Genomic DNA, 24,422 nt, shown 5'->3' with positions numbered 1-24,422 from the left:
GGGTTACAGAATGGACACCAAGAGAAGGGAATCACAGTCGACAACGGTAGAAGACTAGGTGGAGCGATGAAATTAGGAAATTCGCGGGTGCTAGTTGGACAGTCCTGCAGTGGACATAAAACAGGCTGCTGCTGATGATGATGATGTTGGCAGTGACTCTGCGTGTCTGTTGATATTGCCGTAGGTGTATTTTGCATCTTAAGATACACGATACTTCGTATAATGTATGGAAAGTACAGATGCTGATACACGTATTGCCGAATATATCGTGATACAGATACAAGATACTAAAAGAGCACATTAGGATAGGGTCTAAGATACGCGCATCTTCGATGCTGCCCAGCCTGCGCATTGCAGAGCATTGATCAGAGTACGGCAAAGTCCAGTGACTGTGCGAAGGTGGGTCAGGCGACGCCACGTTCTCGACACGATGCCCCGTCTTCGACCTCGCAGGCCTGGTCGGCTGCCGCAGCACAGCAGGGGGGCATGGGCAGCAGCGGCCGTGCTGCGCGGCGGGCTGGCCCTAGCCGTCGTCGCCGCCGCCTGCGGGTCTGAGCGCCCATGGAGGGCAAGGAGCCGCCGCCGCCAGACGACAGCTGCAAGGAGCCCGTGCTGGCCAAGATGGAGGCGCTCGTGCGAGAGATGCAGCACCCGGACACCGGCGTGCCCGTGCGCAGCCAGAAGCTCTTCCTCACCTCCATACCCAGCGCGTTCCTCGGTGTGTGGCCCTCACTGCACGACACGCGCACAGACACACGCAGACACGCAAAGCACGTACATACATATGCGCTCGCTCACTCACTCACTCACTCACTCACTCACTCACTCACTCACTCACTCACTCACTCACTCACTCACTCACTCACTCACTCACTCACTCACTCACTCACTCACTCACTCACTCACTCACTCACTCACTCACTCACTCACTCACTCACTCACTCACTCACTCACTCACTCACTCACTCACTCACTCACTCACTCACTCACTCACTCACTCACTCACTCACTCACTCACTCACTCACTCACTCACTCACTCACTCACTCACTCACTCACTCACTCACTCACTCACTCACTCACTCACTCACTCACTCACTCACTCACTCACTCACTCACTCACTCACTCACTCACTCACTCACTCACGTTCACGCACTCAAGGACATACACAGTGCCCGTGTATGTCCTTTCTCATGTGTGCTTGAACGCGTCAGTTTTAAGTGCGCTGCTTGAATATCATAGTTCACCATCTAGTCCATTTGAATCTGTTATCTCACTCATCCGTTCGAACGCTGGTTCACACAGAATTATTCACTCGCCCGCTCCTTCACTTTCACTCAAACTGTCTTATTGTCTCCCTCATCAGTTCGAACTCTCATTCATACTGAATCATTCACTCGAACACTCATTCACGTTCACTCAAACTGACTTATTGTCTCACTCACGCGTTGAATCGCTCAATAACTCAGCACTCACTACGTCACATGCTCACTATTTTATGGGCTACTTACCCGCCCGCTCACTGATTTCCCTTCATTTTGCAGGCTATGACGTTGTCGAATGGCTCACGGATAACCTGGACATTGAGGATCAGAGTAAGAAGCTCGGCGTCCAGCGACGCTGTTGGATTTTCTGAGTGCATGTACAGTCGATGGAAAAGGAAACTCGATCGAAACTTCGACAGACTCCAGCCGGGTTCTAGCACGACTCCAAAACCGACGACAAGGTTATCCGAATCGCTCAGGCTGCTGCGCCAAACGCAGCCTGTCACTCAGACTTTCATTTAAAGATTGCCCATCTCAGCGACGCGAATTATAATATGAGTCACGCTTTCTGGAGAATGGAAAGAAATGCCGAGAAGCTGGCTGTTTGTGTCGGCAAGGGTACAACACCTCGGCGTTCCCTAGGGAGCAGATAATAGAAATACGCGTGGAATAACGGGACAAAAGTAAAGGAAAGTGGCTTGCCGTGCAATTTGCTTCACAGCACCGTTATTGAGTTTCCTTTTGGTCGACTGTACACGCACGCGCGTGTAAAGAAAAAAAAAGGATAGAACAGCTGCATGTATGCGCAGATCCCGTGGCAGCCGAGGCCCTTCACTTGGCCAATTTGCTGTGCCAGTACGGCTACTTCTTTCCGGTCAGCGACAACGCCAAGACGTTCGCCATCAGGGATGACAGCACTCTGTACAGGTTCCAGGTTAGTGCGCAGTTTTTTTCTATTCTCTCCTTCATTGTATCATATGTAATATGGAAGCGGAAACGGTTAATTGGTCACATATTCTTTGAAGGGAGTGTCGTAGTAGATGGGTATTTTCCTGTCGTTCATGTCATGACGCACATGACACGCTATGCAGTCCATGTCATCAGTGCCGTTACGCATATGTAAATCGCGCCGTGAGATTTATGTTGTCATTTATGCCAGGTCATGCATGCATCTCATTTTTATCCTGACATGTATTCAGGGAATAAACGAGTTGATGGGTGTCTATATATAGACATCCATCTACTACTCTCAACCTTTGGAACCTCGTTCCTGGAGCGATTGCTCCAGGAACGTGGTTCCATAGGTTGAGGGTTGCGGCGCAGCCAGAAGTCTGTTCTGGGAAGGTAGGGAAGGGGGGACCTACTTGAACCGGAAACCTGGAGAATAAGTTGGGGGGGAAGGGAGTTGGGCCGGTCGCGTGCTAACACAGACCTTTCAGAGGGGGGATGGCACGGTGCGTGGTGTGCCACCCCTTGGCTACGCTACAGGGTGGTAGTGGCGTTTGTGCTGTTGTTTCAGGTGGTGTTAACCTCTCAGTCAGTCTCGGAAACCACTCAACCGGAGTGCAGCTGTCCAGAGCACACAAAATGCGCTACAACTGGTCTGTTATCTTACAACCACGTAAAAAAACAACCGCGAGAAGACGCGACACCTCTTTTCGCAGTACTCGCCGTGATTTCAGGAGCACTACACCTTCCACACACCTGCCGTGTCAAAGGACTTTTTTTTAAAAGTTTGTCATATAGTACCTTCCGCTCTACACTGAAGCACTGGAATTATTATTCATAGCGGTCCCCGTTTTCCACTTCATTGTAGTCTGTGCAGAGGGGAGAGTTGGCACGCCCGGTCTGCCAAGCCTACACAGGGGTGAACTGGGCAGGCTCTGTGGTATTTAGAGATGGTTCCATTCGTTAGTTGTTTTTGGTACAGGGAAAAATGGACATTGGTAAGGCATAGTGGTACACCAGCTTGAATTCGTCGTTGATTTGTGGAGGACACGAAGAATGGACGATGTTCATATCTACCGCATTTGTGGATACTTTTCGAGCACTTCCGTCAGTGACCAGTACAGCAGGTTTGTCGAGCGTGTAGTATCTATTGTTTATATAACACATGTGGCGGGCCGAGCACGGGAAGCAAGACCTCGCCTTCCCATGTCAGTACTGCCAGAATGCTGGCAATTGCCTACTCAAGGCCAGTCGTAATAGAACCTTTTAACAGCAGCACCCGTGTGTGGCTTGGTTTGTATAGATTTTTCTGGCACTGATGTTATCTTTTTTAAAGGTGAAGCTGCAGTCACCGACAAAATCAAAGGTATAAAAATTCCGGGAGAAACCATCGATGATGACTGTCAATGTGAGCGAGTGACCCTAACGAGCAAACGGAGAAACCTCTCGTTAGGTAGAACCATATTATAACAATTGAAAATATTGCCACTTTCCATAACACAACAAATTTCTGTTTTTTTAATGGTCAGTAGCAAAAAAATTATATTTTGCTATAAAACCAACGAAACCGATGTGTTGCAAATGCTTTCATTGATGCTTATAGCAGGAAATGTTTAAAATAGTTTCGGCATGGTTCTCGAAAGCCCTCGATTTCCTATAACTGCGGCGATGTACTGTCCATAACTGGGGGAGGGTGGTGGATCCGTCATCCCTTGTGCCATGATTTGTCGATCTGACCCCGTAAATGAAGTCCTGCACAGAGTGACCAAACATGAACATGAGATGAGTTCGTGTGATTATAAGAAGTAAAAACAAGACATGAATGACTAAACTGAATAATGTAACAGCAAAGGTCACTGAAAAAAAAAACACATACTGAAATGATACATGTGTTGACACACTGGTACTGGAGCAGGTTTAATTGCTGTTTTAGTAGTGAAATCTAAGCAGACATCTAACTTACCTGCAGCTGATTCCCTGGCCTAAAGCACGGAAGTGTTGTAATCAGCTGTACCGTGTAATCTGCATTGCCCTTACGAACTATCTCACCTACAGACTGTCCCCCTTGCTTTTTCTACAGACTCCTTACTTCTGGCCTTCCCGATACCAGCCCGACAACACCGATTACGGTAAGCATCGACACTCTACGCTCCGTTGCATTGATAAGAATTAATTATGCTAGGGCTTCATCAATTTCAATTCGCATTTTTATTGCGTGCGTGGCAATGGAGTAGATATTGTGCATTACTTCACAGGAGGCTCTTGTACTCGTCCTGACAGTGCGTCACCTATGTATACGACTTAAATTTTGTATTGCCACAAATTTCCGGTAACAGCTTTTCTTTAAGCGAGACGTCGAAATTCCGAAGAAGTTATGATAGCACTTGTTGGTGAACAGGTGAACCTACGTTGTTTTCAAACATCGGTGAACAAAAATTAAGAAACAATAAGAAATGAATCCGCATGCTACTGGCAGCAACGACGTAATGTTGTGAGTTAGTTAGTTCACTTTTATTTATAATCGATGTGCATTTCGTTTATGTATTTTCTCTCACCCCTGTAATAATCCCTGTGAGGGATTAAAAGTATTTCAAAATAAATAAACAAATAAATTGAACGAATAGAGAGAAACTTCATCAGATTCACTTAATTTAATTAATACTAGGTGGTAAGTGTTCCTCTCCAAACTAATAAATGATGACGCCGTCACGCCCATCTATTCACGCGAGAAATCTCACCAGTTTCATTCCAAATCTCTGCTGCTCACGACTAAGAAACTTGCTGTGGACTCCAAACAGTACCTGTCACTATTATCAACTGGTCACATACGACACACTAAGCCACATTCTACACCACCGAACGTAACAAGAACCGATAGGTTCAATTTTTTTATACGAACGGTAACAGAGTGCGACGGCCTAGAAATAATGTACCGGACAATAATTTTGTGTGACCTGTCTGCGATATTGTCTGCTTTCTTCGCCTACCCTGTTCAGTTTCACCTGGGCTCTGCTGTGTGTTTAACTAACTAACTAACTAACTAACTAACTAACTAACTAACTAACTAACTAACTAACTAACTAACTAACTAACTAACTAACTAACTAACTAACTAACTAACTAACTAACTAACTAACTAACTAACTAACTAACTAACTAACTAACTAACTAACTAACTAACTAACTAACTAACTAACTAACTAACGAACTAACTAACTAACTAACTAACTAACTAACTAACTAAATACGAGCACTTATGTGCCACTCTTCAGCACTTCTGATGTGCTTCTCTGTGTCCTTGTTCAGCGATCTACCTGTGTAAGCGGGCGCTCAAAAACAAGCCCAAGTACGCCCTCGAGGAGTATGAACAGGTGAGAATGCAGTTTTTACCTTCACTGCACAGGAATTTTATGTGGTCATGCTGTTATTGTTTTAGCTGCTCTGTACTCTCACGCGCAATAGCAAGATAGAATATATTCTTGGAGCTTACACCACACCATTTACTCTCATCATGCACTGCGTAAAAAATCTTCGACACCAATAAAGGTCAACAAATGTGTAAATCGATTTGTAACTCGCGCTCATACACCCAAAAGGGTGTAAGGGTATGAGTAACATATTGATTTACACCCTTATTAATTTTTAAGAGTGTAAATTCATTTGCAGTAAACCATTTGAACTATTGCTTAATAGCTCCTTGTAGTGTATCCACACGACAGATGGTTTTGTGAATGACTGTTCTGCGGACAATTATTCCGCTGCCTGTCCGTCTATGAAAAGCATCCATGGCACGCATTAGGCGAGCAGACGACAAACAAATACTGCTACTTTCTGCTTGCCACTCTCCAGGAAGGCTAGTGGCGGAATGGTTTGAGAGTAACGTCGCTAAATAACTCATCGATCGGTTTAAACGCAGAGAACCCCAACAGTGTTTGAGCCGTCGCGAGGGTCTCAAATGATACTCAAATCCTAGCTGGCGTAGTGCAATTCCCGGTGGTGCCGCGAAGTGGGGGTGGAGCCGACAAATTCGATTCAAATGTAGAAGTGCGATATGTGGATGCTCGAAAACAAGGCGGGACCACGCACGTTTCGTGGAACCACTGATTACAATATCATTAACCATAGTTTCCAAGAAGAAGAAGAAGAAAAAAAAGAAGAAGAAGAAGAACAACAACAAGAACAAGAACAACAACAAGAACAACAACAACAACAACAGTAGAGGCAAAACTGGCGCAGCGATCATTTAGCTTTCACAGAAATATCCGTGCTCGTGGCTTCAAACGTTCTTGTCAGGTTATTTATTACGCTTTATATTTCTCAATGTTCAAGCGCTGTTAGTTTTCTAAACACAGCAAGTCAGTCTATCTCAGCGCACATAATCATTCTAAAGTTTTGCATTTATGACGCAATATGTTCTTCAAAATGACCAACTTGCGACGTCACAAGGCCGTTTGAAGCCGCAAGAGCGAAGTCTAGGCAAATATACGTACGGCTCACCATTCTCGTGCTGGCTCAACCGCCATACTAGCAACTTCCTTAAACACTAGTGCCAGAGTTTCCTCTAGCAATTTATACTCTACGTCATAAAGTTCAGCCATAGGTCTTGCATTCTGTGTAAATCATTGCCAGTTGGATGATTGCGCAAATATTTCTCACCTGCGATTCAGCGCGTCTATATGAAAGACAGAGACACACAGAGAGAGCTTGGTGAACAGCGCCAACGGCAGGGCAAGAAAGACGGAACCGATGTTTCTTGTGCTCGACAGTGTGGCTATTTCTCGCTTGCGCGTTTCTGGGGACCAATGACCAGATGTTGCGCTAACCTGTTTTTTTTTTACCGGCTTTGTAGATTTCCTAGCGAAAATACAAGCAGTGTTGTGCCTTTTCATCATAGATTGCCTTCGTGTGCCTTATTTTTCTTTCTTGCGCCGAGTTCTTTCCTGATGACTCGGTGTTACATGTTCCATAATGTTCTGCATAAAACCATCAGTTCACTGTCACCGGATGCGTACTTTCTTGTACTGTGTGGTGTTCATGTACAGTTCAGGGAGCTATTCACAAACTATCTAGACCAAATTCGTACAATCAAGAATAAAGAGAGAGAGAGAGAGAGAGAAATAATGAAAGGCAAGGGGGTCAACATGACAAGCGTTCGGTTTGCTATCTGCAGCGCTGAGGAAAATAATAAGGGATCGACGGTATAGAAGGGAGTGTGTATTGGTGCTAGCTGCAACACTTGGCATTTTTTTCAGGGTGTTTAGTGGTACGGCATAGTTTTTTATCTCTCCTAGGCTTGTGCATATCTTACCTCGATGATGAACGTAGCTCTTGTGCCACTGTGTGTCTAAATTGCTCCAATTATCGCGTCTATGTTCTTTTAGGAGGCCCTGCAGAGGCTCAAGAAGCTGCTATACCACAAATGGGAGTTCATTTGCATGCAAGCCCAAGAACAGGCGGCGTAAGTGCTCACTCTTCCAAGCGCGCACCGAGAACCGGGGCCTTCGATGAGCTAGAACGCTCGGACTCGAATAGAAACATCGATCGGGTTCAAATCAAAATCTGTATTAGTCATAATAACCTAAAAAATATACTACCATGAAAATTTAATTTTAGTTTTGACGAAAACCTCGCAACGAAAGCCTTCGGGCTGACCAGTGCAACACAAGGAGCAGCATTGTTAACATAATGGCATGCACCTTCGTTACAGTTTTTGTAAGGTTTACGCTGTATCAGCTACCGCAGTAAATTTCAAATACGGTATCTGGAAGTGCAGGAGATATCATGCTCGAAAACTTGATCATAAAAAGACATATTCTGCATCGTCACTGCTTACTACATGTCCAATTACTGCGAAAGCGTGCTAGTATCAGAAACTACTTTGCGTACAAGAGCGAGTAGAAAGTTAGATGTCATCTCTTGATGGGCGTACACGGAAACCCTTCAAAAGTTCAGGGTTTAGGTGAAATGTATCATATGCTCACTGATGTTACTACTCTTATGCATCCTATAATTTGTGCCACCATCGACTGGCTGTTTCAGAGAACTTCCGTAGCTCCGAAAAAAAAAAATTGCGTGAGGCTGCGTTGAGTCTACTTTGTGGATACACAGGCTTTTGCAGTGCTAATCGGTAATCATTGCACACAGTGAAAGCTGCTTAGCTTCGTAATAACACTTGGTTTTGGCCCTACATGATACGCTGTGTGCGCGCTTTGAAGCGACCAGTCGAAGATCTTGCTACATTGTTTAACGACTCCCAGTGTAGTCGTAATAAAGGCCCCAGAGCAGAACTTTCGAATATTCCTGGGTATATTGACGTTCACGAAATACCTGAACACTGGATAGGTGCATGGAAGCAGTAGCACTGATAATGCGACGTCTTGTGGCACTTTGTTTAGCGACAATGGTCAGGAAAAAGCATTGTGTCCCATGACTGTTCTCGTCGGAGGAAATAAAGGAGCGACTATTGTTTATTGGTTAAGCTGCTGCCAACAATATTACGCCGGAAGTTTTTCAATTGAAATTTCTCTTTAAAATAAAGAAAAGGCACTATAACAGCAACAGTTGAGCCCTCTTCACTTTAGAAACTGGGTGCGCTACTTGTTACATGCATTCCCTAGCAAGTACCCCGTTAAAAATCCACAACAATTGCTTTAGTTATTCCTAGTTCAAGAACAATAACTGAATGCAACATCCTTTCTGATCCAACACTAACAGTATTCTTCGCCACCTTTTGAAATGCATCTTCATTTATGACATTGTTTACATATGCATTAGCATTTTTTCTCGCGTTATACTACGGGGAAAAGCGATTGTGCTTTGTGTGTTTTGGTGTTTGTTTGCTTTGCATATTTATCCCCTATAAAGACCTCGTATAATATTGCTGTGCTTATGAATGAATGAATGAATAAGTAAACTGACGGAATGAATAAATAAGTAAGTAAATCGATAAATACATGAATAAAAGTATCAGCACTAGTGGCTATCGCAATAACACTTCTCTGCACTGTGGTTGGACTCCACAGTGGGCAAGCAAACAAAACCGCCGCTTGGGGCAAACGCTTCAAAAAGGGCTTGCCTTCTTCAGGACCCTGGCTACGTCTAGTCCTCCAGTTGATACGTAAGGCTGAGCAATTCTTCGTTCTCGCTCACTGTTGATCATATAAAGTCTTCACTTTCTCCTGAACCCTTTGCCCTCGTCGAACTCAGTGTCACACGAGAGTGCCACCTACGCTGTGTCAAACGTGTACGTCTCCGGTATTTGGGTATTCTGTAAACCGTAATACTTTTCACAAACAGATTAAAACTACCCAATAAGCAACATTTTAGGACGGTTTTCCTTTTCGAGAGGTTCACAAAACTTGACAATTTTTTGGCTGTCGCAGCGAGAGTTTTCCGTGACAGCCTGACAAGCTGAATAAGCATTCCATAATGTTTAAAAAACAGCGCTGCCGACACAGAAAGAGAAAGAAAGAGAACGGGATACACACGGCGCGGTCTGCGTCCCGTTCTCTCTCTTCTGTGTCCTGTGCCGGTAGCCCTGTTTTTAAAACAATATGGAAAACCACCAACTCGCCCAATCTGCCGTTCTTCTTCAACGTGTATGCCCACGATAGTGAACTTAACTAAGATAATTTATTCGCTGTGCATCCATCTCTCACGCAGCTTGGCTAAAGAGCGGAAGAAAACGGACAAGCTGATCTTACAAAGTCAAGAACGGGCCTACTGGAGGATTCACCGGCCACCGGTAATCTCAACGCTTTCTGCCTGCATCTTTCGGAATAATCAAGCGGAATGTTAAAAAAACACATTGCTTAACTGCGCGGCTGAAGTAGCAAATAGCTGAATTTTGAAGTGTGCACTTAACACCGCGGATGACCACTTAATTGTAATTTACGAGCTGCAAGACTCTTGTGTCGTCATTTCCTGGATCTGTGCGTCTCATAGTCAGGCAGCTGCCCATGTCTAGCTCATCTTTTCATAAAGACGGCCACGTTACCAATGCATAATATTCGATAAACGAAACTCTACCGGGAAACTACAATACATTTTTCTGCGACGTAAAGAACAAGAAGGCACATTGGGTTTTTCCTTTCCTTGCTAACGACTAATCTTTTTACCATAGGATGCTCGTTGTTATACTTGTGAAAACATAACCTGCCATGCCACCGTGTCTTAATGTTCGCCCTTGCTATCATTGTAAGACCACGACAGTAGGACAGTAATATGCCATGCTCACCCGCATACTATGTTGTATGTACAAAAATCAGACTCTATATGCAAGCCCTCAGCTTTGTAAATGGTGCTTCGACGTAGGCGTTCATATTTGACAGGAATGCGTGTCGGCGCAAATTGGCATCTTCAGTCACGAATTGTGGCTGAGGGTTCCAACTCTTCCAAATTTGTACACTTTTCTGAACCACATCGAAGCTTTGAAAAAATAATTTGGACCTCTAGCATGAATATTTGGTCACGTTAGGCTAGTCGTCATAATTACAAAAAAATTAATTTATTACAAATATTGTCCTCTTATAGGTCAATGCGGTATATTTGTAAAACAAGTGAAATATTTGTAACAACTGAACACGTTGGTTATTACTGAATTGAGAACTTTTCGATGTCAATGAGAACACTAATTATCAACAGCGATACTCAGTAACATGTCGAACTTTTCGTCAAACGTGGTGGCGCAGTTCTTATACTAACATTGTGTTGGATTACTTTCTAAACAAAAGCGACATTGCATTTTGGTGAGCAGAAGGCTACGTTTTCATTCAGCGCACCAAGTTTCAGGTTTTTACGTTGTCGTCACTAGTCAGACTATTCAAAAGTAAGTTGCGTTGCCACGCGGGAGCACCATCAATAAAAGGGAGAAGAATCGGAGGTGCAAGAAACTTGATTTCAAATCAGTTTCTTAAGATTAATAATGTTTTGATGCTTTCTACATCATCCGTAATTCGCAATCCATTTGCCTTCATCATGGCCATTCCTCCCGCAGCCTGGATGCACGAGTTGCCTAGAGAAGAGCCCAGTGCCTAACAAAAGAGGCCCGCCGAAAAAGAAGACAAAAGACGACCTAAAACGAGAGGTAATATCCACAACCCTACGCACGTTCGGCATAAATCTTCCAATATACGACAATGTACGATATGTCCAAATTAAGGTTTGGATCGACCTCTTACAAGGTTTTAGCTTTGAAGGCATCATAAAATGCAAGAGAAAGATTTCCGAATACTACTTGCCATTAAACACTTAAAGAAACAGCATTCACTATCAGTAGGGAAACAGATGAAAGAAAATAAATACGCAGAAACTAAATAAAAGGTTATAACATTTTTTAGTGCTATCGAGCCAAAAATAACACAGGACATAAGAAAAATCAGGCAAGGATAAGAATTGACTGAGTTCTAGCCGGCTTGCCTGTTTCAACTAAATAAAGGAGATAACTGTTGTCTTGCTTCTGTTGTCTTGTTGGCCCCGGACCCCGTCAAGCTGCTTCAAGGCAGCTTTTTGTCCCCGGCCTTTTTCTCTTGGAGAAATAAATGAATCTTGAATCTTGAATCATTAAAGACCTTAATTTTGCTGAACAGGTTGCCCTCCTGATTCACACATTCAAGATACACAGCACAAATTAATAAGGGGTTTGCGCGCGTAAAAATGAAACATTCTAGCAAAAGAAGTCGCTGGGCATGTACGAATTATAATATTTCAACCATCGGCGCACCAGCTTGGCCCACAGTTTGGTCGCGCACTCTCTCACACTGCGCAGGAGCTCGTTTTTCAACTGCTTCAACATTTCTTCCAGATCGAAATTCTCAAGCGGAACCTTGCTCGGTCACGGACTAAAGTGTCACAGATCCTCGCGAGGTATGCTATCCGATCGTTGTTTGAAACGATTACCAGCAGCTACTCGCTTAAAGTTGTGCATGAAATGAGCTGCGCTGTGGTCATCTCCATCGACCATCGTCTCATCAATGGTCCCGCAAAGCTGAACATCGGCTAACTGACAAATAAGCAGTGTACCTTAATATTTGCAAGGGCTTAAAATTTGCAACGCTTCCAACAGTACACATTTTCCAGAAGGTAGCGTGCGGCCTACGAAAGAAAATTTTGCCATAAAGTTCCCAAAGAAAAATTCAATGAACCTGTACCCCAGGTCTTCGACAATTTCAATGCTGACAGAATCTTGCTTACCAAGGGTTCACTTGGGCTCTAATGAGCCGTTTGTATGCGGGTTCACCACATGAGCACCTGGCAATCACCAGAGCTACTGCACTAGTTATTTCTTTAATAGTCAAACTTTCAATAGTCCCGATCAGTCCATGAGCTTCTGAGACAATTTCGTGGGACCAAAATGAACGAACGTGTGCTTGATTGTGGCCGAGTGGTGACGCCGAGTTGGACCGGCCATGACGATTTGCTTTACAACAGGTGTGAGCAGTACCAGTGCTTCGATAGCTTCATCGTCCCGCCGTACCCCGGCAACCCTTGGATCACGGACGAAGCCACGCTATGGGCCCTCGAGAGCAGCACGTAAGTCGACTCGACGACGTGGGCTGCACATTTTTGTTTTACCTGGAAGTATCAGTTACATTCACTTTACGTTATGGGTTCACCGCCATGCAAGGGCTGGACATTTTTGTTTTACCAAAAGTATCAGTTACATTCACTTTACGTTATGGGTTCACCGGCATGCAAGGGTCCCACGAACAAACGATCACGATCAGTTCAAGAAATTAAAGATGGCTGCAAGGGGATGGAGCAACAATATAGTAGTTCCTAGTCAGACAGTTGTGTCAAGCTTTTCTTCTAGATCAGTGTGTTTGACAAGTTTCTTGGCTTTCGCCTTGCTATTTAATGACCCCCTGCTGAGAATGAGAACGGGGCACAAATTTGGAGGTTAACAAGGAAGGTTTTCGAGAAGTTATAGACCACGCAACGAGCGATAGAGCGAGAAATGATAGGCGCAGCCTTAAAGAACAGGAAGACAGCGGCGTGAATTGCAAATCGTGACTAGATGCGCTGCTTAAGTGGCAAGGAAGGACAGGTGAGGACAAAAAAAAAAGAAAAAAAAAGGAAAGGCAGACAAGGTGGATCGCCAATTCACAGCTATCTTAAGCAGTGCGTCTAGCCTTGATGTTTCTTCACCAGCTAGACCATGTCCCAGCATTACTGGATTACACAGCAAATGGGGTACCCGCATGTTCAGGAATTACAGACATTGACCTTTCTACAATCTGTTGAATTTCACCGCAATAATGACATTTTCAAAAAATATTTTTCAAAAGATTGGCCGAGTTTCAACAAGTTTCAAATTGCAACGTCGAGAAGGTACTTCCTTCTAATAACACACACATTTGCGGCACTTAGTCGGCACCTAGTGCTGCGTTATAGCGCCGTTTTAGTGAAGACTAAGACACTGCTATCACACAGAACAAAGTGCCGACTAGGTGTCATAAAAGCGTATGGTAATAAAAGGAACCACCCTCTTAACGTTGCTAACAAAAGCCTGTTGAAACTAGGTGTATCTTCTGAAATATAATTTAGTGCCTCGCTTTGAATTGTGTTACGCTGGGTGTGTTGCGGCGAAACTCAACAGCTTTCTGAAGGGGCAATGTCCAAATTTCATGGACATGGATACTGTAGTTCACACTAAGAGAAAAAAGAAACTGTAGCTGGGCAGACCATGTAATGCCTAGGGCACATAATTGATGGCTTGTTAGAGTTACAGATTGGGCGCCGAGAGAAAGGAAGCGCAGTCGAGGACGGCAGCTAATTTAGGCGGTGCAATGGAAATGGAGAAATAATACTCTTCACTCGCGTGTTATTCCGTTTTAATGATGGACCTCACTGCACCTCTGCAATATCGATTTATTTTTGTCCGCGCACTTGCAGGGCAGAGGTGCCCACGGAACGGCGCCTGCAGCGGTGGAACCTGTCTCTGGAGGAGCTCCTGGCGGACCCGATGGGTGCTCACGAGTTCGAGCAGTATCTGCGGACCGAGTACAGCCACGAGAACATACTCTTCTGGAAGGCCGTCCAGGACCTGCGACACGGATCGCAGCAGGACATGCCACGCAAGGTGGCCGCCATCTACGAGTGAGTGCGCTTGGCGCTTCATCTTTTGAAAGCTATGGACCAACTAGCCCCACAACGTGTTCTACTGTTAACGCACTGTTTATGGGTAATCGATGTAGACTAAGCTATGCTTTGACACACTGTATACTAGCGGACGTTTGGCTACTGGGGCCCGTAAATGGTGGGGTGGCCACATTCCTTTAAGAACGAAGCATCGTGTTGAGGTCTGAGTGTGCTGTCTCTGTTGGCGCTTCATCTTTTGAAAGCTATGGACCAACTAGCCCCACAACGTGTTCTACTGCTAACGCACTGTTTATGGGTAATCGATGTAGACTAAGCTATGCTTTGACACACTGTATACTAGCGGACGTTTGGCTACTGTGGCCCGTAAATGGTGGGGTGGCCACATTCCTTTAAGAACGAAGCATCGTGTTGAGGTCTAAGTGTGCTGTCTCTGTTGGCGCTTCATCTTTTGAAAGCTATGGACAAACTAGCCCCACAACGTGTTCTACTGTTAACGCACTGTTTATGGGTAATCGATGTAGACTAAGCTATGCTTTGACACACTGTATACTAGCGGACGTTTGGCTACTGGGGCCCGTAAATGGTGGGTTGGCCACATTCCTTTAAGAACGAAGCATCGTGTTGAGTTCTGAGTGTGCTTTCTCTGTTGGCGCTTCATCTTTTGAAAGCTATGGACCAACTAGCCCCACAACGTGTTCTACTGTTAATGCACCGTTTATGGGTAATCGATGTAGACTAAGCTGTGCTTTGACACACTGTATACTAGCGGACGTTTAGCTACTGCCACCTTTAGATATGTTGCTTTCTTTGATGCTGTTCATCACTGGGGGTGCAGTTGCTTTTTTTTCACAAGTTTCACGACGTCTGGCGCGCTCTTGCCCTCTGTGTATTTGCACGCTGCTCCCATTTCAAGTGTTGGGCACGGAGGCGTCGCGATAACAAGTTTTTCTTTTCTGCTGTGTGTTCTTGAGCCTAGCCGTTGTATATTCGCAGTTCTGTGGCCGCACGGTGTGAACGACACTTGTATATAGCGGTCAGTATCGGTGTCCAGTCCCCATCTTTCACGAAAAAAGTTACAGACCGACTTGGCAATAAGACAACGCGTGGACATGCGGGATGCTCGGTCTACGCGGTATTCAAACAAACAAGCAAGCAGACAAACAAATAGACAAACAGGCAAACGAACAAACAAAAGAACAAACAAACAAAGCAACAAACAAAGAAACAAACAGTCAGCTTAGCAGGCACCGTTCGCGTAGTCCGCATCCAGCCGCTCCAGCACTTCAGACAAACGTAATTCATACTGCGCTTTCGTTCAGGGATGAAGGATAAACAATATTTTTGCTTTCAACGTGATCCCCGTTCCATTGCCGTCAAGTGTCAAAACAAGTGACTATGACGACAAATTGAGGACCGAGTTTCAGAACGTCCAGCACATTGACCACCTTTGGCGTCGCTGTCCCCGCTGTTTACGCTCTCTCCTCTTCGCAGAGAGTTCCTGTGTCGGGGCTCCCCGTGCGAGGTGAACCTGGACAGCGAGACACTGGAGCGCACGCAGCAGGAGGTGCACGAGCGGCCCACCCGGTTCAGCCTGGACGCCGCACAGCACCACGTGTTCGCCCTGATGAAGAAGGACACGTACACGCGCTTCACGCGCTCCGAGCACTTCCGCCGGCTGATGGCCAAAGCGCAAGCGCTGCAGCAGGCACAAGGACAGAGAAAGAGGTGCGCTTCTGCAACGGCCCGCAACAATCCGCTGGCTTTTGCGTTCCTGATTCGAGCCTCGGTTTGTCGGGCTTCGCCAAAGAAAATTTCCATGAGCTTTCAGTTCCGTAATGAATGAACAAGAAGCTTGAGAGGAATACGGCCCACTTGTTTACACGTTACGAAGCACAACTTAATTTTAGATTTTCAAGTGAAGCTGCGTGCAGCTCTTGCATTCTGTGTTACATGATATGTGTTCTGTATGGAAAAATTGCATCATTTTGTTGGGGATAACAGACTGAGAACGAGATACATTCAATCTGGTACCGCTCCGCAACACTTGATGCACATTTAGACGGGTTACAAAACACTTACTGGCGCTTAGGAAATAAGTGTTTTTGCAGGTGCGACAAAGTTACATTGACACTAGAAGCAAGCATTGAATCAATCTAGCATAGTAGATCAGCCTATATGAAAGCTCGCAAGGTTTAGTTTATGCTAAGAGATAGTTGCACGAAAACTTGCGACTTAAGGGGCCGCACGTTTGTGCCCTCATCACAAGCACGCTCGGAAAGAGGGTCACGTGTATCCCAAGCGGCCCCTTCTGTCTCGTTTGTCATGCACTGACGAGCGTTACCACCTGCTCTGAGTCCTTTCACTATTTAAATCTTGGCTTTCACCTAAAGTGATAGTTTGGCAACCTTGAAGCAATGATCTATCACTTTGTCTTGACTCCTATTATGCCCTAAATGTTGATTTATCTTTTGAGTTCGGTCTTCAGTTACGATTTATCCCTCGCAGCATGCTGAAAAAAAAATGTGGAAAAGACGTTAGGAAAAACGCTGCATCAAGGCAGCTTGACTGTCCCCGATCTCACCCCAAAATTAGTTTCGCCCGAAGGCCGAGAGAAATAGATGACCAGGGAAAAAAGCTTTATTTTGATGGGGTCATGAGAGGAGTGCGTCCCCGTGGTGGGTGGTGGTGGAGCCCTCAGTACCCGAAGAAAGAAGCATTGACAAGGATGACAAGATTTAACATTGCGATTCGACTCCTTTGACGGTATTGTAACTATGTGCTGGTGCTACACGTTGGCCCGAAGCCGCACGCAAGGCAATTTCTGCTGTCCAGAAGGAACAACGCCCTTGAAGATACCAGGCGTCTCAGTACGCTAGCGTCACGAGCGCCGCCAGGGGCGTTGCAGGTGCCTCATCTTGAAGCTGCACGAGATGAGGCCGAACCTAACTGGATGAGACTGACGGGAAACCGTCAGCATTACTCAGCGTCCAGTGAAATATTAAACCTGCAAATAGCACTGGGCCCTGGTACCAGTGAAATTATATCACTTAGATTGTGATCACTGATATTGTTTTGCAATTTTAATGGTTTTAGGTAAACTCCGTACGCTGGGAATGGAATGTTTTAATGTTCTGCGAGTTTTTTTTTCACGATGAAATTGCCAACATTTTAATGAAGAAATCAGACAAGACCATAAAAATTGGTCAGAGCAATTATGGCCTTTGAGTAATATAACACCCATCTAGCGTACCGAGACCTCCAGACGGACCGTCACACGTACGCCGACGACGGCAGCGACATTTTGCCTGGGGTGTCCATATAATTGCTATTGCAGTAAAAAAGAAGCAGCACAAATGGCAAGCGTTTCACGTCAAATATCAAACTTATCAGAATAAGAAACAAACATATTGAGCACACTGGAAATCACCATTATAATAAGCTATGGACACATGTATCATAGCAATAGTGAGAGGAACAATGGATTGTTAATTAATTTTTATTCATTCCTAATTGAAATGGTGCAAAGCGCCTATCGTAACACATGTGGCGTAGAAGAAACTTCAAATATCAGCCATCTCGCCCATCGTACGAAGATCAAAGGATTGCCTTTCAAACAGCTTTAGAGCCTTTAGAGGACAGGTCTTTCACAAAATATTCTATGACTGTGGCCTCTTGCATCCGCGATGTGCAAAGCCTCAAAGCTGCTGCTTCGTTTCTTGAGAAGCACAAGCCTGTATGACGACTTCTGGCTAATTGAACGATGAATTTGTGCTTTGTCGTTGTCGTCCTTCTCATCTTTCAGTCCCATTTTTTTCTCCCCCCCATTGCAGGGTAGCCAATCCGGCTCAACCTGGCTAACCTCCTTGCCATTCCTCTCGTCATTACTCTCTCTCTCTCTCAAGGGAACATTTTATTGGCATCAAAAGTGTAGGAGTGCAGACCAGTGGGTGTAGCGTCCTCAAGTATAAAATAAAGCGAACGACAGTACAGAGGGCAAGGCGAAACAACGGCAGCGTTAGCTTGTAACTGAACATGCACTGGAAAGCCCTCGCCTTGTCTTGATGAACGACTTGACGCACGCATGCGTGACTGTCTGACAAAGCGGGAGTTTCCCAGCGCATGTTTAGTTGCAAGTTAGCCCTCACGTTGTTTTGTCTTGCTTGCTTTATCTTGTGTATCGCGTTGTTTTGTCATTGACAATGTATTGACGTTCATCGTGCGCGCGTGAGACACGTGGTAGCTGGTTCGCGAACGCAAAACACTTCCCGTGCGCAGATTCTTCCACTTCGGCTCGAGCACCAAGAAGAAGACGTCCGTGTGCGGCCCCTTGGTCGGCACGCTACCGACAAACTTCGGCGGCGTCGCCGGCGTCACCGGCAACTCCCTGGTCAACGTGGGCGCCTCCACGAGCGCCGCGGGGGTCGCTGGCGTCTCGGGCGGCGCGGCGGGCGCCATGATGGTCTCCGGCATCGCGGCCTCGGCGACCTCGCCGACGGCGACGAGGCCCTCGGGGCGCCCCCTGTCCGGGAGCACGGTGGACCTGCGCAACACCTCCGAGCGGCGCGACGACGTGTCCGGCGCCGTCGGGGGCGCTGCGGGCGGCTTCAGCGGTCGCCACTCGCACTCCACCAGCGACCTGCACAAGCTGGAGGCCCCCTCGTCTTGCTCGCCGCACGGACACGTCGTGGCCAGGTGAAAGGGCGGCCGCCTCTGCGACAGAGACACACACACGTCCTGGCCGGGTACGCGTGGCTGCTCGGAGCTTGACCTGGCGACGATGGCGGCCATGCGTATGCGTAGAGGCGCGAACACACACAGCGCCAGAACGCGGGTTGCTCGGTACACGCCAGGAACGGGTGGCAGGATCTTGCTCTCGGGAGACTGGCAAAGGGGATAACACGGGGAAGGCGGGAGATGGAAATTCAAGAGGATAAACGAGAACAAGGTGAAAGCAGGAGCCAACGTTTCAAGAAGTGGACTTGCCTTCTTCAAGGCGACATGTGTGCCTTGAAGGCGACAAGTCCACTTGTCGAAACGTTGGCTCCTGCTTTCACCTTGTTCTCGTTTTGCTCGTCGTCTAGCAATAGGGATATGGCTTAAACGGGGGCAAGCTTGTGAAAAATCATAACTTATGACTGGCAGCACGACATATAAGACGAACGAAAGAAGAGATACGAAAAAAATAGCCTGGACTTAAGCGATGTATTCCCAACCATAATGTTCGTTGAAAATGCTCACATATATGGCTAGCAGCAACAGAACATAAAATGTAAGATGACTGACAAAAGTAAATTGAAAACCCAAAGCTATAGCGAAACAGCGACAGAGCATGGTAAAAGCGAAAATATTAAAAGCCATCAACAGTAACAAACTAACAAAAGGTAAGTAAAGAAATAATAAAACTATAATGTTTATTCATTCTAGGGTATAAGCGCCGTTTAGGTAATAAAATTCCTTGGCCGTAAGGGTCATAGAGTTATATGGTAATCTGTTGATATGAAACGCTTCAAATAACATTTTTTTTTGTTAGTTTGTTACGATGACGTGAGCGGATGAGTGTGTCATGGGGGATGGAACTGCGACCATATGCGCGACAGTGGTTGTGAGTACAGCACATGTCCGGTCCATTTCCTTCATCTGTCCTCTTTTTACGTCGCACTGCCCAGGCATAACTATGACTAGCAATGAGCCTGGCATTGTGTCTAAAGCCTCCAAAGAACAGCGGTCATCTTCAATGTGCGCACCTTCGCGGTGGCTTAAGTCTCGCATGAGCACAGAGTAGCATGGAGTGCATAGGAGCAGAAGTAGACCAACAGCATAGACTCGCGACTCTACACCAGCTTGGGTCATGCATTCGGTGTCCTGGGGCCTTCTGATAGGCAAAAGAGGTAGGGAAATATTCTAGCGCCTTCTTTTTAATGAACACTGCGCATGCGATCATTTAACATGCTACAAAAAGTAGAATCACTTGTCAGGCACACAAAAAATTGAAGGTGGGCTTTTTTACAACGTTCATGTTTTTTCGCACCACGGTTTGCCACAAGGAATGTTACGGTCAGCGTGCGTTCAGTTTCTGCTACAATGCAAAGCAGTGTCGTGTGCAAAGGCGTAGCACCACAGACACATGTATAGAAACTGATGGGCCCGCTGTTCTCTTTTTGCTGATTGCGGGGTCGTGTGTTGGATGCTCTCTCACTGCAGTCGCACTTAGAGATGGGTATGGAAGGACGAAGGGCTACTGTACTGAAAATTCGCTACTCGTTGAATAACGTGAGCCAGTCTAAAGCGAGAAAGGCGACAACTGTTGGCCTCCCTTGTGTGATGGAGGAAATATGATTGAAGCGGTGGCCCAGTGGTCAAGCATCCGCCTCGTATGCGCGAGGTACTGGGTTGAAATCCCGGTGGAGCCAGAAATCCATCGGATTTCCTAATGGGGCGAGATTTTCCCGGCTTAGTGCTTGGTTACTTGTGGGGTTTCTGTCTCGATACGGCGCGTTATAAAGGTTTCGAGTCTATAAACGTTTGTTTATGGTCGTTAAGTATCTCGAAGCTATGATGATTATTTGTTAGGCAAGAGCCCTCAAAGTAATTTTATGAAATTAAGTACCTATACTGACTAAACCATGGCAGCAGGCTAGCTTTTTCGCTAAGAAATTTCCGATTGCTCCTAAACCTTTTGCTCTTTAGATGGTGGTGCGGCAAGGCCTGAGTTAGGGCAGTTTATTTTCCCATTCTACAGCAGTATGAGAGAATAGATTCGTCCACAGTACTATTACCAGCCTGACCGCCAAGTTGTCCCTTTAGCACTATGCTTTCATAACAGTATCTGTATTAACAAGATATCACTAGCCATGACGGGCGCTCTTCCATAAGAAGTTTCCGCATGTAGGGTTATCAAAGATTCCTTCGTAGAATTCGGAAACTTCACAGTGATATTTAAAGAGGATTTGAGGTTTAATGAAATTCGTAGAGAATTTGAAATGAGTCACTGTGAGCCTCCTCGTTTATTGCAAGTGACAATTTATTGCATGCCAAAGGTAAAGCGGAGGATGCGTTCGTGTAAGCCTTTTGATGCACGGCTTGGCTATGGTGAGGAATACTTTTTAACCTTTGGCAAAGTACTTGCTCCCTTCACACTTTATACGCATACAATCAATGCCTTCAGTTTACAGCCATGGATGCCATGCGGGTTCCTTTACGATTTGGGTTTTTCATAACAAGTTCTACGTTGTTCTTCAGAAAACGATCAGATTGTTCAAACTGCCAGCATGTTGGTGAATCGTTACGATGGCGCATTGAATTGGCATCGGCAAACGTTTAGTTTTTACACTCTACGAGCGGGTAGTAGTAGGAGAACATCTGATCAGAAAATATCGCGTCGCTTTGCTGCGCGTTCATAATGTGATTAGCATTCTTGGAATACTTCACCTACTTTCTGGTAGCTGTGTCGCTAGCCACATTCCCACCACATTGAGTCACTGGGTGTCCATGTTTTTCACCTACTTTCTGGTAGCTGTGTCTCTAACCACAGTCCCACCAAATTGAGTTACCGGGTAGTCCATGTTACAACGGATACAGCGTCAGAGAAACGCGAGATATTTACAAGTCAGTGATTTCACAGGAAGGCGGTGGCTTGAACGATAAACTGTGACCCAACAGGGGGAGCTCAGACTAATCTAATCATTAGCCAACTAGCCCGATATTCAATGCCTACCAGAGCGAAGATTTCGACAAGAACGATTATGTTCGTCAAAGCAGCACTGACGAAGACACGTCGCATTGCCGAAACGCTGTCTCCCAAGAGATCTATCGTTTCAGCACTGTTTATCGCCACGTAAAGATCTTGCAAAGACAACCGTTTGATTCGAGACGTGAGCACTGCGTTCGTCACGGTGAGCTCGACGAACGTGTCGCTTCTCGCGCGCTTCGAGATGCCGTGACGCCGCGTCCGAGCACCAAGTGACCGCCTCGTTGTCCTTCCGCGCAGGTTCTCGTGGGGCTCCCGAGAACCGACGGACGAGGACGCGGATTCGAGCACCCTCAAGGTTCCGCGTTGGAGTCATCGTGCGAGTGATCCAGAGGCCCTCTTGCCGCAGCTAGGCTTGCACATGGACAGCTGGGATCGTTCGTCGCTCCGCAAGGACGACATCCAGGAAGCGACGACTCCGCCGTCGTCAGAGCCGTCGCCGACGACGACGACTCAGCCGTGAAAGAACGAACTCCAGCGAGGCCAGAGAACGACAAGAAAAAGAAAAAAGAAAGCACGACAGAGCAGCCGGAACTGTCTCTCGGAGATGGTGTTGCTGTCCATACGACGGGAGCCGAAAACGTCCTCGGGCATCGAGACTGCTGTCTCCATTCTTCGCTGCCACCGCTGTGTGCCGTATCGTGTTCGTTTGGAACAGTGACGTCTCTCGATACCGTTGTTCGACGATGCTGGCGCTGCGCTGACGGTGTTGGTGTTGACTTCGCGATGTTGAGGAGCGTGTGTGGCGAAGTGTCCCCGCGTCTCCTTACTGTGACAAACCGTTATAGTGTCCTTGACTCTTTCTTTTTCTTTTCATTCCTGTTTGTTGCTTTATAGGGTGCTTCAATGTGGCTCTTCCTTTTTTGCGCTGCCGCGTGATCGGGAGCGGTAGATTTGTCCGCCTAACAAAAAAAATAAGATAGCAAGCGGCGAAAGAAAGTGCTTGAGTGATAAATTATGTCAGGTACACTACGTGCATATATAGAGAGTTCCCTGATAGGTGAATATTTTTGTCTGGTCATGGTTAGCATACCGAGAATATGTTGAAACGTACCCGCAAAGGTTGAAAGGGACAAAAAACTTAAAATAATTGTCACGATAACGCTATCGTTATGTCAACACGTTAAGCGGACGCAAGATGCAGCTGTGAAATCTTTTTGCTAGACAAAGAAGTCCACGGCTGGGAACTTGAGATGGTTAACTTTGTTGACCACAAAAGCGTTGTGACCACATGGACGTTGTCGAAAAAGAAAAGCTGATAGACGCCAAGTGCTAAAATTTTGATGGAATTGAGGAAGGATGGTTCCTGGCGTCTTGATTTTGTGAATTGGAGCTAAGGGAAGAAGCACCACTTCTGTGAAGGAAAGCTTGATCTGATTGTTAGAATAATGCGAACACGACATGAAGGGAACGACACACTGCGACCTGATGAGTACTCAAAGTTGTAGTAGAAGCACAGCTTCGTTGTGATTTGGCGCTGGGCGCTTTCAGTGTATACAATTGTCTTTCGCTCGATCGACGGCAGATTCCCCAAGGCCGTTTGCTTGGGCAGAGGTTATCAGTTAAACGGTTTTAGAAGGAAAGGCAGTACATCGAGAACTGTCTCCAGGCTACCAATCCTGCTCAAGGTAGTCCGAGCCTTTTCTTGTTATTGTTTTCTTATACGGTGGGTCCCACATAGATCTCGACGTTCAATTTGACATTTTACGCTGTATTTTTACAGTCCTTTTGTTGCGTCTTACACAAAAACTGCCTTTGCGTACTGTCCCAGTTCATCAGATTTTTCGCGCGGGAGAAACTTTATTGAGGCTACAAAACTGTAACGAAATGTCCACAATAACATAATATACGGGTTAAAATAGTTCGTGCCATCCGTTCGGGCCGCTAGCGCGCACATAAAAAAAAAAGATTGCACTTTCTTCTGCGGTCACTGATACCTAAATGCCAAACCTCGCAAAGTTCCTTTAAAAGCTTTCGAGTCTTCCTGCCAGCAGAGAATGGCAGCGTTTATGGAGGGCGACGGAGGAGTGGGCTCTTTGTCAGAAGTTCTGGAGCCAGCTGCGATGTAATCTCAGGAGTAAACTCGGTTTGTTGCACTTCGCTATGCCACGCTAATAGGCCCTGCTCATGGCGCGTGCTTCAAGGAGTGGGACAACCATAATGACGAATCAGGATCATCAGTCTGTATCACTGATACAGAAAGAAGTGCCAAGAAGTCCTCGCTTATGTGTTGGTTTTGCGGAGCACTGTTCGTGCGGCGTGAACTCTAGGCTTTCTTTCAAAGCTTCGGGCACCTGCTAATTTTACAGGCTGAGCGGCATGAAAGTCATTTGGGGCAAAGTATTTAGGAAATTGTTGAGAAT

At 46.0% G+C, this 24,422-nt stretch overlaps 1 protein-coding gene across 4 annotated transcripts in view; it reads left to right on the top strand.

Moving 5' to 3' along the window:
• LOC139049090 (regulator of G-protein signaling 7-like) overlaps window positions 1-23,918 on the top strand; it is an 88,465-nt gene extending 64,547 nt beyond the window's left edge. For 2 of the 4 annotated variants that reach the window (XM_070524302.1, XM_070524301.1), the window contains exons 2-15: window positions 454-718; window positions 1,545-1,595; window positions 2,075-2,199; window positions 4,294-4,342; window positions 5,520-5,584; window positions 7,595-7,671; window positions 9,876-9,957; window positions 11,209-11,298; window positions 12,016-12,077; window positions 12,642-12,743; window positions 14,106-14,309; window positions 15,804-16,037; window positions 18,588-19,004; window positions 22,300-23,918. In XM_070524302.1, coding sequence (XP_070380403.1) covers window positions 562-718; window positions 1,545-1,595; window positions 2,075-2,199; window positions 4,294-4,342; window positions 5,520-5,584; window positions 7,595-7,671; window positions 9,876-9,957; window positions 11,209-11,298; window positions 12,016-12,077; window positions 12,642-12,743; window positions 14,106-14,309; window positions 15,804-16,037; window positions 18,588-19,004; window positions 22,300-22,522 — 1,938 coding nt within the window. In that variant the 5' untranslated portion in view covers window positions 454-561 and the 3' untranslated portion in view covers window positions 22,523-23,918. Of the gene's footprint in view, window positions 1-453; window positions 719-1,544; window positions 1,596-2,074; window positions 2,200-4,293; window positions 4,343-5,519; window positions 5,585-7,594; window positions 7,672-9,875; window positions 9,958-11,208; window positions 11,299-12,015; window positions 12,078-12,641; window positions 12,744-14,105; window positions 14,310-15,803; window positions 16,038-18,587; window positions 19,055-22,299 lie in introns of all 4 variants that reach the window. The other 2 variants (XM_070524303.1, XM_070524304.1) reach the window with 2 other exon arrangements.
• Window positions 23,919-24,422: the final 504 nt, after the last annotated feature.

The sequence above is a fragment of the Dermacentor albipictus genome, chromosome 8 (genome assembly GCF_038994185.2).
Source record: "Dermacentor albipictus isolate Rhodes 1998 colony chromosome 8, USDA_Dalb.pri_finalv2, whole genome shotgun sequence".
In the NCBI taxonomy this organism is placed as follows: domain Eukaryota; kingdom Metazoa; phylum Arthropoda; class Arachnida; order Ixodida; family Ixodidae; genus Dermacentor; species Dermacentor albipictus.
Note: the sequence above shows the minus strand (reverse complement) of the source record. Positions and strands in the feature narration are given on the sequence as shown.